At 35.4% G+C, this 16,129-nt stretch overlaps 1 protein-coding gene across 1 annotated transcript in view; it reads left to right on the top strand.

Annotated features, from left to right (window-relative positions):
* The first annotated feature begins 6,619 nt into the window (after window positions 1–6,619).
* The window catches only part of TACR3 (tachykinin receptor 3), a 462,287-nt gene continuing 452,777 nt past the window's right edge, over window positions 6,620–16,129 (top strand). The window contains exon 1 of the mRNA XM_053700797.1: window positions 6,620–7,062. Within this exon, the coding sequence (XP_053556772.1) occupies window positions 6,620–7,062 (443 nt within the window). The remainder of the gene's footprint in view (window positions 7,063–16,129) is intronic.

Here is a 16,129-nt window from a genome sequence, read left to right as displayed (position 1 = left end):
TTATTTCAGATAATGGTGAGACTGGCAATTTTTGGCCCAGGGGGCAAGTAAAACCAAGTGGCCCTGCTATAACAGTTCCTTCCCTTTTAATTTTTTTAAAAAAATCAAAAGACTCAGAATTGTGTTAGTAATACAACTATTACACATCTATTAGTATTAAATATTTTTATAATTTTGAAATCAACTGCTTTAGCTTATGTGGCCCAACTAAACTTTCTATATGTTCTGCGGTTGCATCTGAGAAAATAAAAAAATAATGATGTCAGATTAACATGAAGACTGAGAAGGGGGCACAATGGCTCATCATAGTTGTAAAAAAATAAAAATAAAGCTATTTAAAATGAATGTAAATTTTGATGCTAAAGTGCCCGGTTTTTAAAAATTCAATTAAAAACTGGGGCACTTTAATTCATCAAAATTTACATTTCACTCCTGTTGTGAAAAAAAACTTACCTTTTAATCTTGACAGCAACTCCAGCTTCCTCCACCCGTCGCAAAGCCTCTTCCTGGGTCTAAAATGAGGAATCCGGCTTCCTCCAATCACGGCATTGAATCAGACACTGATTCCCCCGGGGGGAAGCCGTGATTGGAGGATGACCAATCCATCATTTCTGACATCAGAAATGGCTTGCAATGACCGGAGGAAGCTGGAGTTGTTGTCAAGATTAAAAGGTAAGTTTTTTTTTCACAAAACGAGTGAAATGTAAATTTTGATGAATTATAGTGTCCCTGTTTTTAATCGAATTTTTAAAAAACGGGCACTTTAGCGTTAAAATTTACATTCACTTTAAGGTAATATGAACAGAAGGAAGTGCAAGATTGTGCAGAAATACATTTTAACAAGACTTCTTTTCTATGCATCTAAGAAAAAAATACTTTACTCTCCCTTTAATTACAACATGTTTCCATTTATTTTATGTTTCATAGTAATACTCCCTCTGTGACAAACTTCTCTGGTCAATCTAGAATTAGTTAAAGGGACACTGAACCCAATTTTTTTCTTTTGTGATTCAGATAGAGCATGCAATTTTGAGCAACTTTCTAATTTACTCCTATTATCAAGTTTTCTTCGTTCTCTTGCTATCTTTATTTGAAAAAGAAGGCATCAATGCTTTTTTTTGTTCTGAACTCTGGACAGCACTTTTTTATTGGTGGATGAATTTATCCACCAATCAGCAAGGACAACCCAGGTTGTTCACCAAAAATGGGCCGGCATCTAAACTTACATTCTTGCATTTCAAATAAAGATACCAAGAGAATGAAGATAATTTGATAATAGGGGTAAATTAGAAAGTTGCTCAAAATTGCATGCTCTATCTGAATCACGAAAGAAAAAAAATTGGGTTCAGTGTCCCTTTAAATTGAGCTTGAGAGCAGGAAAGCACTACTGAGACCAGCATAAAGCAACCAATTTCACTTAAACGGATAGTCTACTCAAAATTAAACTTTCCAGATTCAGGTAGGGTATGTAATTTTAAACAACTTTCCAATTTACTTTTATCATCAAATGTGCCTTACTACTACACTTCTGACTGGCTCATAACTGTTAATCCAACTCTCCTGCTTAGCTGGACACAATCTGAAGTGGGCTTTAACTATGTGTTTAACCCATGCAGTAGTGCAATAAAAATTATCCAATGCTTTAGAGCACTGGTTTTCAAACCTGTCCTCAGGTCTCCCTAAAAGGCCAGAGTTTTAGGATTACCTTAAGGTGAGAGCAATCATTTGAACAACCATTCTGCAGAAAAACACAGAAGCCTGCAAAAACTAATAACATACGGAATACCGAGAGACCAAACAAACTTTGGGGATATCACTGTTCACCCGGACCGCAGATCGTTTGCATCTACCCAGGACAGGAGTTGGGGACTTCTGTCTTCCGGAGCTGCTTTGTTGAATCCGTGTGATGTGGGATAAGTTACCTTTGTAACGCTGACACTTCTTGTTATATGCTGTTTTTATTTTACCTCTTGTGAGTTGCCACTTGTTATGCATGTATTAAATATCTTTTTACTTTACATTTGAGTCTGCACTCTTCTCCTCTCTTTTCAGAATCAAATTTGCCTTGTTCACTTGGTATACTTTTACCTAGGTAGGCTCAATTTTGAAGACCATCTGAATGTTTTCCACAGCTAGAGGGCGTTAGTTCATGTGTGCCATGTAAATAACATTCTGCTCATGCACGTGGAGTTACTTAAGAGAGGGCACTGAGTGGCTAAAATGCAAGTCTGTCATAAGAACTAAAATAAGGGGGCAGTCTGCAGAGACTTTGATACAAGGTAATCACAGAGGTTTAAAGTATATTATTATAATCATGTTGGTTATGCAAAACTGGTACTGGGTAATAAAGGAATTATCTATTTATTTATTTTTTTTAAACAATAAAAATTCTAGAGTAGACTGTCCCTTTAAATGGCTGCAAATATGGCTTTCCCACTACAAACATGTTTAAATACACTGAGTGTTGTGTAAAGGAGTTCTGTAGGAAGTATCTGTGTGACTGTGTATATGCATAGAGAGACAGTGAGACAAAGAGACACGACCCTTAAACCATTAAAGGGACATTAAACCCAATTTTTTTCTTTCATGATTCAGATGGAGAATACCATTTTAAACAACTTTTTCATTTACTTCTATTATCTAATTTGCTTCATTCTCTTGATATTCTTTCCTGAAAAGCATATCTAGATAGGCTCAGTAGCTTCTGATTGGTGGCTGCACATAGATGCCTCATGTGATTGGCACACTCATGTGCATTGCTATTTCTTTAACAAAAGATATATAAAGAATGAAGCAAATTAGATAATAGAAGTAAATTGCAAAGTTGTTTAAAATTGTATTTTCTATCTGAATCATGAAAGAACATTTTTGGGTTTAATGTCCCTTTAACTATATTCAAATAATATTAAATAATATTTAATATTTAATATTATAATATATAAATCCTACTCATCAAATTAAGTCAGAGGGAATGCAATACAATTGTGTGTGTCTGAAAGTTGAGGGATAGAAGGAAACACACACATAATGAAGTCTCCTAATAAGCACTCTTTTATTAAAATGCAACTGTCCTGGTGCAAGAATTATAAAGTTAAACAATTATTTCTAAACTAGAAGGGTAAAAAACCATACCCAGAGAATTAGGAATGTGCTAATGTTCTTTTAAAAAACAAATGCAGAATACGGTCACAGGCAGAGGCATTCAGTGCTGGATTTATTTGTTCAATAGTGCAACATATAAAAATCTATGCAAATTGTTGAATGCTGCTGCTGCTTGCAGCCATATTTGGCATTTGTCTTAAAAACAAATGCTGAATACAAGCACTGGCACATACCTACAGAGAATATATGTTCACATTTTATTGTGACTTTTCAGACTAAAGAATGAGCTTCAGTGGTGTATTTAATTTCCATGCTGCTCTAGGCACTGAGAAATTTGCTGCCCCTTGTGCATTCACCAAAAACATCACAACAGCTGAAGGCTGGAGATGAGTAGACGGACATTTATCAGGCACTAGACAAGTAAGGATGATTGATTTGCAATACAATTAGCAAATTAAACATTTGAAGAACACAGGAGTGGGAAGGTATCTAGTTCTAGAACTACCCCTCACAATGTCCTGTCCCCACAAACCCTTCTTCCCTAGTTCCCTAGGCATAGTCTATGTTGTCTTAAATATACAGCCCTGTTTATTATTTATTTTGCACTTACACCCACTTTACATTTTTATGTAAAATAATTAAATTGTGTTCACAAACCTACCTGGGTATGATCCCCCCAAAAAAGTACACAAATAATAGTAGGTACAGTAAATAAATGGAAAAAAATCGAATTTACTTCTGTCTGAAGAGAACATTTTGAATTGAATGTCCCTTTAAACACAACCTTCTCAGTTTTGACTGACAAGTGTTAAAAAAAAACAGATGGAGACTGGTATGAAAGTGCTTTAATCAGTTTTAGGGAAAGGTTTTTCCTATGGTGCTTCTGAGTTACAGAATAGTGCTAAAAATGGAGAGGAGGCTGGCTACAAAAGCTTTACCAGACATACAGCACTTAAAGGGACAGTCAAGTCCAAAAAAACGTTCATGATTCAAATAGGACATGCAATTTTAAACAACTTTCCAATTTACTTTTATCACCATTTTGCTTTGTTCTCTTGGTATTCTTAGTTTAAAGCTAAACCTAGGAGGTTCATATGCTAATTTCTTAGACCTTGAAGACCACCTCTAATCTAAATGCATTTTGACCGTTTTTCACCACTAGAGGGCATTAGTTCATGTGTTTCATATAGGTAACATTGAGCTCATGAATGCAAATTTACGAGGAGTGAGCACTGATTGGTTAAAATGGAAGTCTGTCAAAAATACTACAATAAGGGGGCAGTTTACAGAGGTTTAGATACAAGGTAATCACAGAGGTAAAACGTGTATTATTATAATATTATAACTGTGTAGGTTATGCAAATCTGAGGAATGGGTAATAAAGGGATTATCTATCTTTTAAAACAACAACAATTCTGGTGTTGAATGTCCCTTTAAAAAGTAAAGGGAAATAACAAGTAATTGTCACTTTATATCTTCTCTGCAACAAATACAGTTAGGGATTTGTAAGGGCAGATGAATCTCAGTATTTAACCAACTAATTCCAAGCAGGAAAATAAATAATGTTTATTTTCAAACAAACCACCAACCTAAAGTAGCTAACATCCAAGTAGGTAGAACTCTGGGGGGTGATGCAGAATTAATTTGTTCTCTCAACACTTCATATAACATTGGGAACACTGTAAATGCTTTGGTTTTTCCTAGAAGCAGGCTCCCCAGCCTCTGTCTTCTGCTAGAGCAACAGAATAACAAACAACAGATACTGCCCCTGCCCTTACCTTATCAGTAACTTCTTGACTATAGGGTACTCCCATGGCTGTGCTGTCTACTCTCAGCTGACAACTGACAGCACCTCCGGGGGAGTGAGATGTCATGGGAACTGTGCACCAGCACCTGGCCAGACTACTATATATGTATTTATGTGACATGACAGGGAGATAAAGTACAGCACGTTAAACATTTCCCTGGATCCAGATTCCTAAATAAAAGGAAACATAAACCGGTGCAACTACTCCTCTGGAAAATATACCAACAATAATAGCAGTTCTGGGTGCAGCTGCCACCCTGCCCTCGGCCCAATCTGCCCCTGTCTCAGATGTTCTATTTCTATCAGAAACAGTAAATCTCTCCCTCTTGCAGAAGCAGCATTTCGTTCAAATCTCCGCCCCTGACTCTATCGCAGCCTTTTAGGCTTGTTTATTTAAGGTGGATTAGCATGTCTGCTGCTCAGTTAATGAACCCAATGAAATGATGCTCAAACTTTTAGCATCAGTTTTCAAGAATTCCCTAATTGTATCATAACGGTGTATCTACATCAGCTGACTTGAGGATGAACACGTTTTTGTTAATTGCTTTCTTTACAAAATGCAAAATAGCTTACTGAACCAACTTGTATCAAGAGTTGCTATTTGTAAATATCTTTGCTTATTTTATACCATGTGCAGCAGTGCTGAGAAAGAATTATACATATGTTTCTTTTTACTTGATAAACCTCTGAAACATCAATAGCAAATGTGTTTGTATAGATAAACTATGTACACTGTTTTATCAGAACAGTTGTTTTCTGAGTACTACCGATACATTGACACGTTTATTCGAAGAAATAGTGTTACAGGTAATAAGCACGATAGAATAAATAGCATTCATTGAAAACTATTAACCTCTTAAATGCTTGCTATATACTACAAATATCTGAAATGTCATCTCAACTTTACAACTATTATTTGTATATGTGCTACAGATTTAGAAGAAAATCAGAAACATTAAACCTGCATTGTTCACACCCTGTTCATGAAAAACTAAAATTCGTACATAGGCAAAGCAGTTTATGTATATCAGTTATCATATTAAGCACAAACAATAATCTTGTTTTACAAATATATATTTAATTCTTACATGAGACGTAATCTAACAGTATCTGTACTATACCACCTTATAAAACAAGGGAATAGAGACTGTAAAAGTAGTAGGGAATAGGTTTGGAAAAGAGCTAAAGAAAAGGATACACACATATACTGGGGATACTAAAGCTAATACGACATTGAATGGAAGTGCTGGCATGATGTAAGCGTTACAAAATGACTAATATTGTCTCTGAGATGTCACTAATATTTCAAACACGTGTAACATTTGCTCACATAGGAGTATTTTATAGCCAGAGCCCCCTCCCTCCTGTGACGTCACAGTCCTTTACCTAGACATTGGAGGATATAGTGCTATAAAAAGATCACACAACCTGCTTGTTCGCATACTACCTTATTCTGGTGTGAAGAACTTAACTGGAACTTTTCTCCTTGTCTAAGCTTTTTCTGTTGGCTTTTTTTGTTTGTTCCCTTCAGTTTATTTGCTAAACAAAATAAAACTGATAGTAATAACTGTTTCAGCATGAGTTATAGTTTGGGGCTTATGCCAGGTCAGAAGTGTTTCTGTTGTGACAGCAGACTACTTTAAGGTTTATGTTGCACCTTTTCACATAGAAGGTTTCTTCATTTTTTTTGCAACATTTACGAAGGCTGAGATGACTTCTGTTCCTGCAAATGTGACTACTGCAGAGGGACTCGGTCTGTTTGCCCCACTGGGAGAAGGGATGCTCTGGCCAAAGAATGTCTCTCAGAGCAATGTTAGCTCCCCTATGCAGCACAAGTTCGTACAACCCCCTTGGCGAATCGCCCTCTGGTCTCTAGCATATGGATCCATGGTGGCAGTTGCTGTTTTCGGTAATATTATAGTCATTTGGATCATATTGGCTCACAAAAGAATGAGAACAGTCACCAACTATTTCCTGGTTAGTTTGGCTTTCTCAGATGCTTCCATGGCTGCATTTAACACTCTGGTAAATTTTATATATGCTCTTCATAATGAGTGGTACTTCGGGGATGCTTACTGCAAGTTTCACAACTTCTTTCCCATCACAGCTATATTTGCCAGCATCTACTCTATGTCTGCTATAGCTGTGGACAGGTGAGTCAGTCTCTTGCTGATCTTGTAACTACCTTTCTATTTGTCTGTCTTACTTACAGGACTTGTACAGTTATTCAGTTATTGCTCTCTCTTAAACATATAGTTGTAATAGTGCACAGTATAGAAAGACTTAAAATGATAGTTTTATCTCAGCAGTTGAGTGGCAATTTTGCTGTACTTGAAAAATAAATAATAAATCTTACATTTAAATGTTAAAACGTAGCTATCAAGCCATTCCAATTGATCTATGTTAAATTTAATTATTAATCAATTCCCATACTACATATATCTTCAAATTATGAATTTGAATTCATATTAAAACAAATCTTAGTGATATGGTTTAATCACACTTTTCTCAAGAATACTGTAAACTCTTTAAATTTTCACATACATACATTTACAGTTGATAATGACAAAGGGAAAACCATGGTAAAATATCAGCATGGCTACAGGAAAATGAAATTCTATGTTTGTAAAATATTTGTAACACTACTTGGCTTATAACCTCTGATTATGAAGGGGGTGTCCATTTTACAATGTAATAATATGAGTTTTATTGATAATCCACTCTGAGCTAAAGACTTTATTTTAAATTTATCCTCTTTGTAATTTTTTTTTTATCCCTTCTAAACCGTATCTTAATTTCCACAGCCAAGCTGGAATTTTCAATGAATGAATGAACTGTGGGAGGAAAGATCAGCCTTTCATTTCATCTCTCTTGACATTTTAATCTATTGTGACATAAAGATATTCATTCCAATGAATCAGTAGAGTGATATGTCTCCTATATGGCTGAGTAAATCCAAAGGAAAAAAAAAAAAACATAACTTATGTTCATGCTGTAGTTTTAGGGACCATAAAACATTGGGGTGCATTTATTCATGTTGCAGAAACATATATGGCTAAACTATAATACTGTAATGAGTACTTATCTCCATACTGCTAAATATTAAATAATATTGTATGTGATGTAGTATTCCATAATGCTCTGTTTCAGACACCCAACTAATGATTGTGCAATAAGTAAAAAACAAATAATAGAATCTAGTAAATACTGACCTTTCTTTTTGACCTGTAAGGTTATGAGGCTGTTTTTCTGTTATCCAATTATTTTCTTTAAAACAATATGTCTCCTCATAATAATATTTTACTTCTGCCATGAAAGTTCATGAAAAGATTGAATTGTGTCTGGTTAAGGAACAATAAGTATCATTCTGTGGAATTAATGTAAAAAAATATTTTCATACCAAATGAAGTCCAAACAGCATAAATATGCCAGGTGTGTGTGTTTGGCTAGTGGACAGAAAAGTTGCACCTGAGCTTGTTGAGGATATGATATGCCCACTGATAACCAGTTAAGTGTATAAATCAGCTGGTGCATATTTTGATTAGCTGCACATGAAAGCATAATAGCAATGCACATAAGTGAAAAAGGACAATATTAGCATTTCTATAGATGTTTCAATAGTGGGAAAAAATTGTATCAATCAAAATATATTGTATTACTTCCTGTTCATTTTTTAACTTATCAACTAATAAAATAGTTATTGAAATGATAGATATTTGTGAACACAGAAATTTAGATCTATCCTGAAACAGCATTAGGAAATAATAATGTATCAAAACAGCCTCTATTCCTAATAGATCATTGTTACTAAATATTGTATTAGTGGTAAAACTTTGCATAAAAGTACTTATAATTATTGTTATTATTATTATTATTATTATTATTACTAATAATAATAATAATTATTATTATTATCATAATAATGTATTAGAAACAAGACATTGCTATAATTTTAGTTTAACCCTTTGCTACTCTGAATTTCAGATAAAAACTTGCCCAAAGTACCAGAGAATTGTTAGCATTTTTGATATTACTCTGTTTAAACAGAAATAGTCTTTGTTTTTTTATGATTTACCTATGAAACCTATATACATATGGCATAAAGAGAGCTTTTAGTATTGTAAAATTACTGTAGCATTTGTTCATTGGCATAATCTGATTCAGTGCAAGAAAGCAGCAGCACCACTTTACAGCAAGGCTATGTTTTTATGAGGACATATAACCAAAAAAGTACAACAACATTTCGGTCTAAATGACCTTAATCATGTTGCATACAAAATACATTGTGTTGCCTTTTTTAAAGCCATCATGGGCAGAGTTTCTACTCTCAGATTAATTGTAACCCTTTATACACCTTTAATCATACATTCAGTCTCATTGCAACTACTTCACCTGCTGAACTCCTAATATATATACAAAGCCTAGTGCACATAAAATCACAACAATCAATCACTGTGCAGTATGCACATACATAATCTCTTTAGAAAAATACAAAACACATTACCAAATATATACATCCTATCAGTTAGTTAACCACTCAACCTCTCAATAAATAATTTCAAGACATTTGCCTTTTAATGTCCCTGTTCATTCCTAATGGCTCTAGGGAGTTGAGTTTAAAAATCCAAAACGTTCACTTTCTTTTAGAAGCTTAATCCTATTACTTCCCCTTCTAGGTCTCTCTATATGCTCAATGATTTGAAATCTCAGTTGAGATACCATGTGCCCTGCTCTCACAAAGTGATGTGATACAGGAGCCTTCATCTCACCTCCTCTATTTATGCTCATTAATTCTGTCCCTAATCATTCTGGTAGATTCCCCTATATAGATTTTTGGACATGGGCACTTAATTATAAAGCATAATCTGTATTACAAGTGTGGTAACCTAAGATTTTTCATTTCTGACCACTCTGGGGATGGTGAAAGTATTCACCTTTAATCATGTTGTTGCAATTGCAACAACCAAGACAGGAGTAGCAGCCTAATTTAGAAATGGACAAATACATCTGTTTAATTTGTTTACCAGATCCCACATCTGTTTTGACAATCTGATCCCAAATATTTTTGCTCCTCCTATACGCTGGCATTGGTCTCTGTTTAAACTCCTCTACCTGCGAATTTAGATCCTTTAAAATATTCCAATGTCTGTTAATAATCTTTGTAATCTTCTCATTTCCCTTACTTTTTCATTCCCTTACCAATGCCAGCCTAAAGGAGGAGCAAAAATATTAGGGATCTCACTGTGATAAAGAGTTCTTAAATATATATATTTAGTATGTATCTTATATTAGTTGGAAAGTAAATGTTTGCATTCATAATCTCCTAGATACCATGGCTTAGATATCAGGAACCTGTATGAATACATTTTACTAAATGATTTGTGATTTATGTCACAAAACTAAATATCTCTCCAGTTGTGACACTCTCTATTGAATAAAGTGTAAATGAGTAATGTTTTAGAATAATATATGTTGAAATAAAGAATATATTAAAATTCAGATACAGCTTACATGTGATTGGTGGTTCAGTGAACAAAAGCACATTTTGGGCTTTGTTTAAAGTATTCTGATATAGATGAAAAGTACACAAACATATAATAAAAGTATTAATCTTGAATATTGGTTTGTTTGCAAGATTAATTCCAGATAAACCGCAAATATGGATTTATGTAAACAGGAAGGTTGATTAGACAGGATGAGTTTAGATCAGTTCATTCGGTAATGCATTATATTATGTTTGTTTCCAAGCATGCTTAATAACACATTGGTTGGTGCACATACCTTTCAAAGTGATAGATTTAAGATGGTGAGAGGTTGCTTGCCTTATTTTCAATGCGGAGTTCCTAGCGTCTATTGAGGGAGACAGGAGAGCAGCGTTCAATGCGAGCAGCGAGTTACCTTGTCTGGCGTGCTGCGTAGTGAGTTCCAGTGTGACCGGAGATGACGTCACCTTGTTTCAGCGCGTCTGGTCTCAGGCTGTGTCGGAGGAGAGCGGCAGCTACTGACAGCTGCTATTGGCAAAAAAGTAAAACTCCTAATTTGCGTTGAGTAAAGTTAACAAGTTACAAGTTATATCCACAAGCTTATGGTATATAAAATTAGAGTGTCAAAATAAAGTTTATAACCAGGAATAAGTTTGGGCTCAAATAAGTTTGAAGTTGAGAAGGGAGACTTAGTGAAAATCTCCTAAAGCTCTTCAATAATCAAGCAATGATTTCTGGGATATGTGGAACTTAAATAGGATTAAGTTTGGGGAGGAAATCATATCTTAAAGGCACAGTTACAAGCCAAATGCTGACAGATCCCCCCATTCAAGAGCCCCTCCCAGCAGTCCGAGGACCCGGTTTGAATGGAAAAGCAGCATGAAAGTCTCTCAATAAATCGGGTGCATTCAAGTCTTGTAACAGAACCCATGAATTCTCATCATCACCATAATCCTTCCAATGCACTAGGTATTCAAGTTTCCTCCTACGGATTCTTAGGCGAGAATCCCATCAACTTCGTAATCCTGAGGATAAGGTAAAGTAACAAGAGTGGAGTCAGCAGAAGGAACATAAGTACCCAAATAAGGTTTAATAAGCGACACATGGAATGAAGGGTAAATTCTCATAGTAGAGGGTAACTTCAAAGTTACCGCATTTTCGTTGATCACCTTAAGAATTGGAAATGGTCCAATGAACTGGTCAGCTAATTTTTTAATTGGCACTGGTAATCTGATATTCTTCGTGGATAACCATACCATATCATGAGGTTTATATACCGGAGGTGGTATTCTCTTTTTGTCGTAATACTTTTTCTGAGTTACCTTAGCTGTAACTAGATGGTTTTGCAAAGTTTCCAAAATGTCCTTCAAAGATTCAGTGTAATTGGAAATGGAAGGAGAATGAGAACATGTCAGAGTATTTGGATAAGTACGTGGATGAAATCCATAAGTAGCGAAGAAAGGAGAAACTTTAGTTGAGGTATTGATTGAATTATTATAAGCAAATTCAGCGCTTGGTAACAAATCATACCAATCATCTTGTTGAGATGAAATAAAACATCTCAAATACTGTTCGAGGGTTTGGTTCTGGCGTTCTGTTAGGCCATTGGACTGCGGATGGAATGCAGTTGTAAGCCTGAGTGAAATTTGCAAGGTTTTACATAAGTATTTCCTAAATTTTGAAGTAAATCCGTCACAATGGATGCTGGTAACCCATGCAGTCTAACTACATGACTATGGAAGAATTTTGCAGTTGTGAATGCAGTAGGTGTTCTTTTTAATGGAATGAAATGAGCCATTTTAGATAAATGGTCTACTACAACCATTATGGTGTTGTGACCATTTGATAAGGGTAATTCTACAATGAAGTCAATAGCTATCATATCCCAAGGTTTTATAGGTATGGGTAATGGTGTTAGGAGTCCATAGGGCTTATGGTGTTCCTTCTTTTTCTTAGCGCAGGATTGACAGTTAATTATATAAGTATGAATGGTAGTTTTGATCTGAGGCCACCAATATTCCCTACTGACAAGTTCAGTTGTTTTTTCAATGCCTGGGTGACCGGCTAAGGGGGAATCATGATGTTGTTGAATGATCTGGTCCCTTAAAGTTAGTGGAACATAAATCAGACCATTGTTCATATATAGCCCAGAGTCGGAATCTGGAGTACAAATAGGTGGGATATCAGGGTCCAAGTGTTGTGCTTGGAATATGTTAGATGCTTCTAAAACTGCTGCAGCAATGATTTTAGATGGCGGAATAATATATGTGTTGATATGAGAGTCTTCTATGGTTTCAAATGATCGGGATAGAGCGTCAGCTTTTATATTCTTTGTACCTGGTATATGAATAAGTGAAAAATTGAACCGATCCAAGAATATAGCCCAACGTACCTGTCTTGAAGACAGAGTTTTGTTTTTCTTCAGATATTGAAGATTCTTATGATCAGTGAAAACCTGGAAAGGGATTGTAGTTCCCTCCAAGAGATGTCGCCAATGTTCCATTGCTGATTTCATCGCTAGTAATTCCTTATCCCCTATTGAATAGTTACTCTCTGCAGGAGTTAATCTTCGAGAATAATAAGCAATGGGATGAAGAATTTTCTGTTTTCCAGGTTGTGAGAGTATAGCGCCTATTCCAACATTGGAGGCATCCACCTCCAAGGTGTATGGCAGATCTGGATCAGGTATACTCAAGATAGGAGCTGTTGTAAACTTTCCTTTTAGACTTTTGAAAACTTGTTCAGCCTTGGAATCCCAAACAAATTTTTGTTTACCTGTCAAACGAGTTAATTGTTGAACAATAGTAGAATAATGATTAATGAATTTCCTGTAAAAGTTTGTGAAACCTAGAAATCTTTGTAAAGATTTCAAGGACGTAGGTGTTTGTCAGTTAGTTATAGCTGTTACCTTTTCTTGATCCATTTGAATGCCTTTGGGAGAGATTATGTATCCCAAAAATTTAATGGTGTCTTTGTGGAACTGGCATTTTTCCATTTTAGCGTATAACTGATGATCTCTAAGAGTTGAAAGAACCCATCTTACATGTTTTCTATGGTCCTCTAGACTTTTGGAATAAATTAGAATATCGTGTAGATAGACAATTACGCACACATCCATAAGTTCTTTAAAGATCTCATTTATAAAGAGCTGGAATGTGGCAGGAGCATTCGTCAGACCAAAGGGCATAACATTATATTGGAATAGCCCATATCTTGTTTTGAAAGCTGTCTTCCACTCATCTCCGGATCTCATACGTATTAAATTGTATGCTCCCTTTAGATCTAACTTGGTGAATATGGTTGCTCCACTAAGGCGTTCAATTATCTCCGGGATGAGTGGTAACGGGTATCTATTTTTTATAGTGACAGCATTAAGGGCTCGGTAATCTATAATTGGTCTGAGTGTGCCATCTTTGTTAGTTACAAAAAAGATTGCAGAGGCAACAGGGGATGAAGATGGGGGAATGAAACCTTTTCTAAGGTTTTCATCCAAATATTCTCTTAGATGATCAATTCTTTTTGTGAGAGGGGAAATATTTTTCCTGATGGTATTTCTACCCCTGGTTTAGTGTCAATTGGACAATCAAAATGCCTATGAGGTGGGAGTGATTTAGCATTTTTTAAATTAAAAACATCATTGAAATCATGATAAGATTGAAAAGATCTTTTGGGTGTTGTTTCAAAATGATGTTTTTCAGTCTTCCTCTCGCGATATCTCCTATCCATGGCTATGCATAACTTAATTAATGCTTCCAAGCTATCTGGGAATTCCATCCTAGAAAGTTCATCTTTTAGATGTTAAGATAAACCTAGGCTGAACTGTTTTTTTTAGGCTAACTGAGTTCCACTCTGAGTCCGTGGCCCATAGCTGGAAGTCAGCTATGTAATTTTCCACGGGTCTTTTTCCTTGTTTGAGCGATCTTAATCTGTGTTCAGCCGTTTGCTGTTTATTTATATCATTGTAGAGTACGGCCATTGTTAGAAAAAAGTTTTCCAGGGAATTTAGAATCGGATCTTCTGTTTCAAGAAATCTGTCTGCCCATGCTCTGGGCTCTCCGGAGAGGTAGGAGATAGTAGTAAAAACTTTGATCTTATCTGTTCGATAGGTTTGTGGTTTCAGAGTAAATAATAATATACAGGCATTCTTAAATTCACGAAATTTCATGCGATCACCACTGAATGGTATTGGGGGATTAACTTGAGGTTCTGGAATCTCATTAGGTTTTTGTGTCACATATTCATTAAGTATACATTTTAGTGTGCTATTTTCATTTTTTATCTCAGTTAATCCTTGTGCCAAAATTTCCACTTTCTGATTAAGAGAGGAGATTTGGGTGGCCATTTCTACAGGATCCATGATGTACCTAAAAATATGTGTCTTAAATTATCTTTTTCTTAGGCTTGATTATTCTGTGATAAAGAGTTCTTAAATATATATATAGTATGTATCTTATATTAGTTGGAAAGTAAATGTTTGCATTCATAATCTCCTAGATACCATGGCTTAGATATTAGGAACATGTATGAATACATTTTACTAAATGATTTGTGATTTATGTCACAAAACTAAATATCTCTCCAGTTGTGACACTCTCTATTGAATAAAGTGAAAATAAGTAATGTTTTAGAATAATATATGTTGAAATAAAGAATATATTAAAATTCAGATACAGCTTACATGTGATTGGTGGTTCAGTGAACAAAAGCACATTTTGGGCTTTGTTTAAAGTATTCTGATATAGATGAAAAGTACACAAACATATAATAAAAGTATTAATCTTGAATATTGGTTTGTTTGCAAGATTAATTCCAGATAAACCGCAAATATGGATTTATGTAAACAGGAAGGTTGATTAGACAGGATGAGTTTAGATCAGTTCATTCGGTAATGCATTACATTATGTTTGTTTCCAAGCATGCTTAATAACACATTGGTTGGTGCACATACCTTTCAAAGTGATAGATTTAAGATGGTGAGAGGTTGCTTGGCTTACTTTCAATGCGGAGTTCCTAGCGTCTATTGAGGGAGACAGGAGAGCAGCGTTCAATGTGAGCAGCGAGTTACCTTGTCTGGCGTGCTGCGTAGTGAGTTCCAGTGTGACCGGAGATGACTTCACCTTGTTTCAGCGCGTCTGGTCTCAGGCTGTGTCGGAGGAGAGCGGCAGCTACTGACAGCTGCTATTGGCAAAAAGTAAAACTCCTAATTTGCGTTGAGTAAAGTTAACAAGTTACAAGTTATATCCACAAGCTTATGGCATATAAAATTAGAGTGTTAAAATAAAGTTTATGACCAGAAATAAGTTTGGGCTCAAATAAGTTTGAAGTTGAGAAGGGAGACTTAGTGAAAATCTCCTAAAGCTCTTCAATAATGAAGCAATGATTTCTGGGATATGTGGAACTTAAATAGGATTAAGTTTGGGGAGGAGATCTTAACTTAAAGGCACAGTTACAAGCCAAATGCTGACACCCACAAAGGTACATAATGAAAGTAAATGTCCGTAAAATAGTAAATGCACCTGTCTGATGGCCGGGTCTTATATGAGTACACTCACCCCCTATTCCAAAAGTTATAAGCATATGTTATTCCTTATTCTTAATATACTTTAACACTTGCCTGGTATGCTGTTCATAGTAGCCGTCGAGGGAAGAGAGGTAAGAGCAGCTGATAGATCTGTAATGTATACGGGCTGAGAAACATACTCAGCAGGCATCCAATGCCAATGTCGGATCAGCGTCT

This window comes from Bombina bombina, chromosome 2 (assembly GCF_027579735.1).
Source record: "Bombina bombina isolate aBomBom1 chromosome 2, aBomBom1.pri, whole genome shotgun sequence".
NCBI classification, from domain to species: domain Eukaryota; kingdom Metazoa; phylum Chordata; class Amphibia; order Anura; family Bombinatoridae; genus Bombina; species Bombina bombina.
Note: the sequence above shows the minus strand (reverse complement) of the source record. Positions and strands in the feature narration are given on the sequence as shown.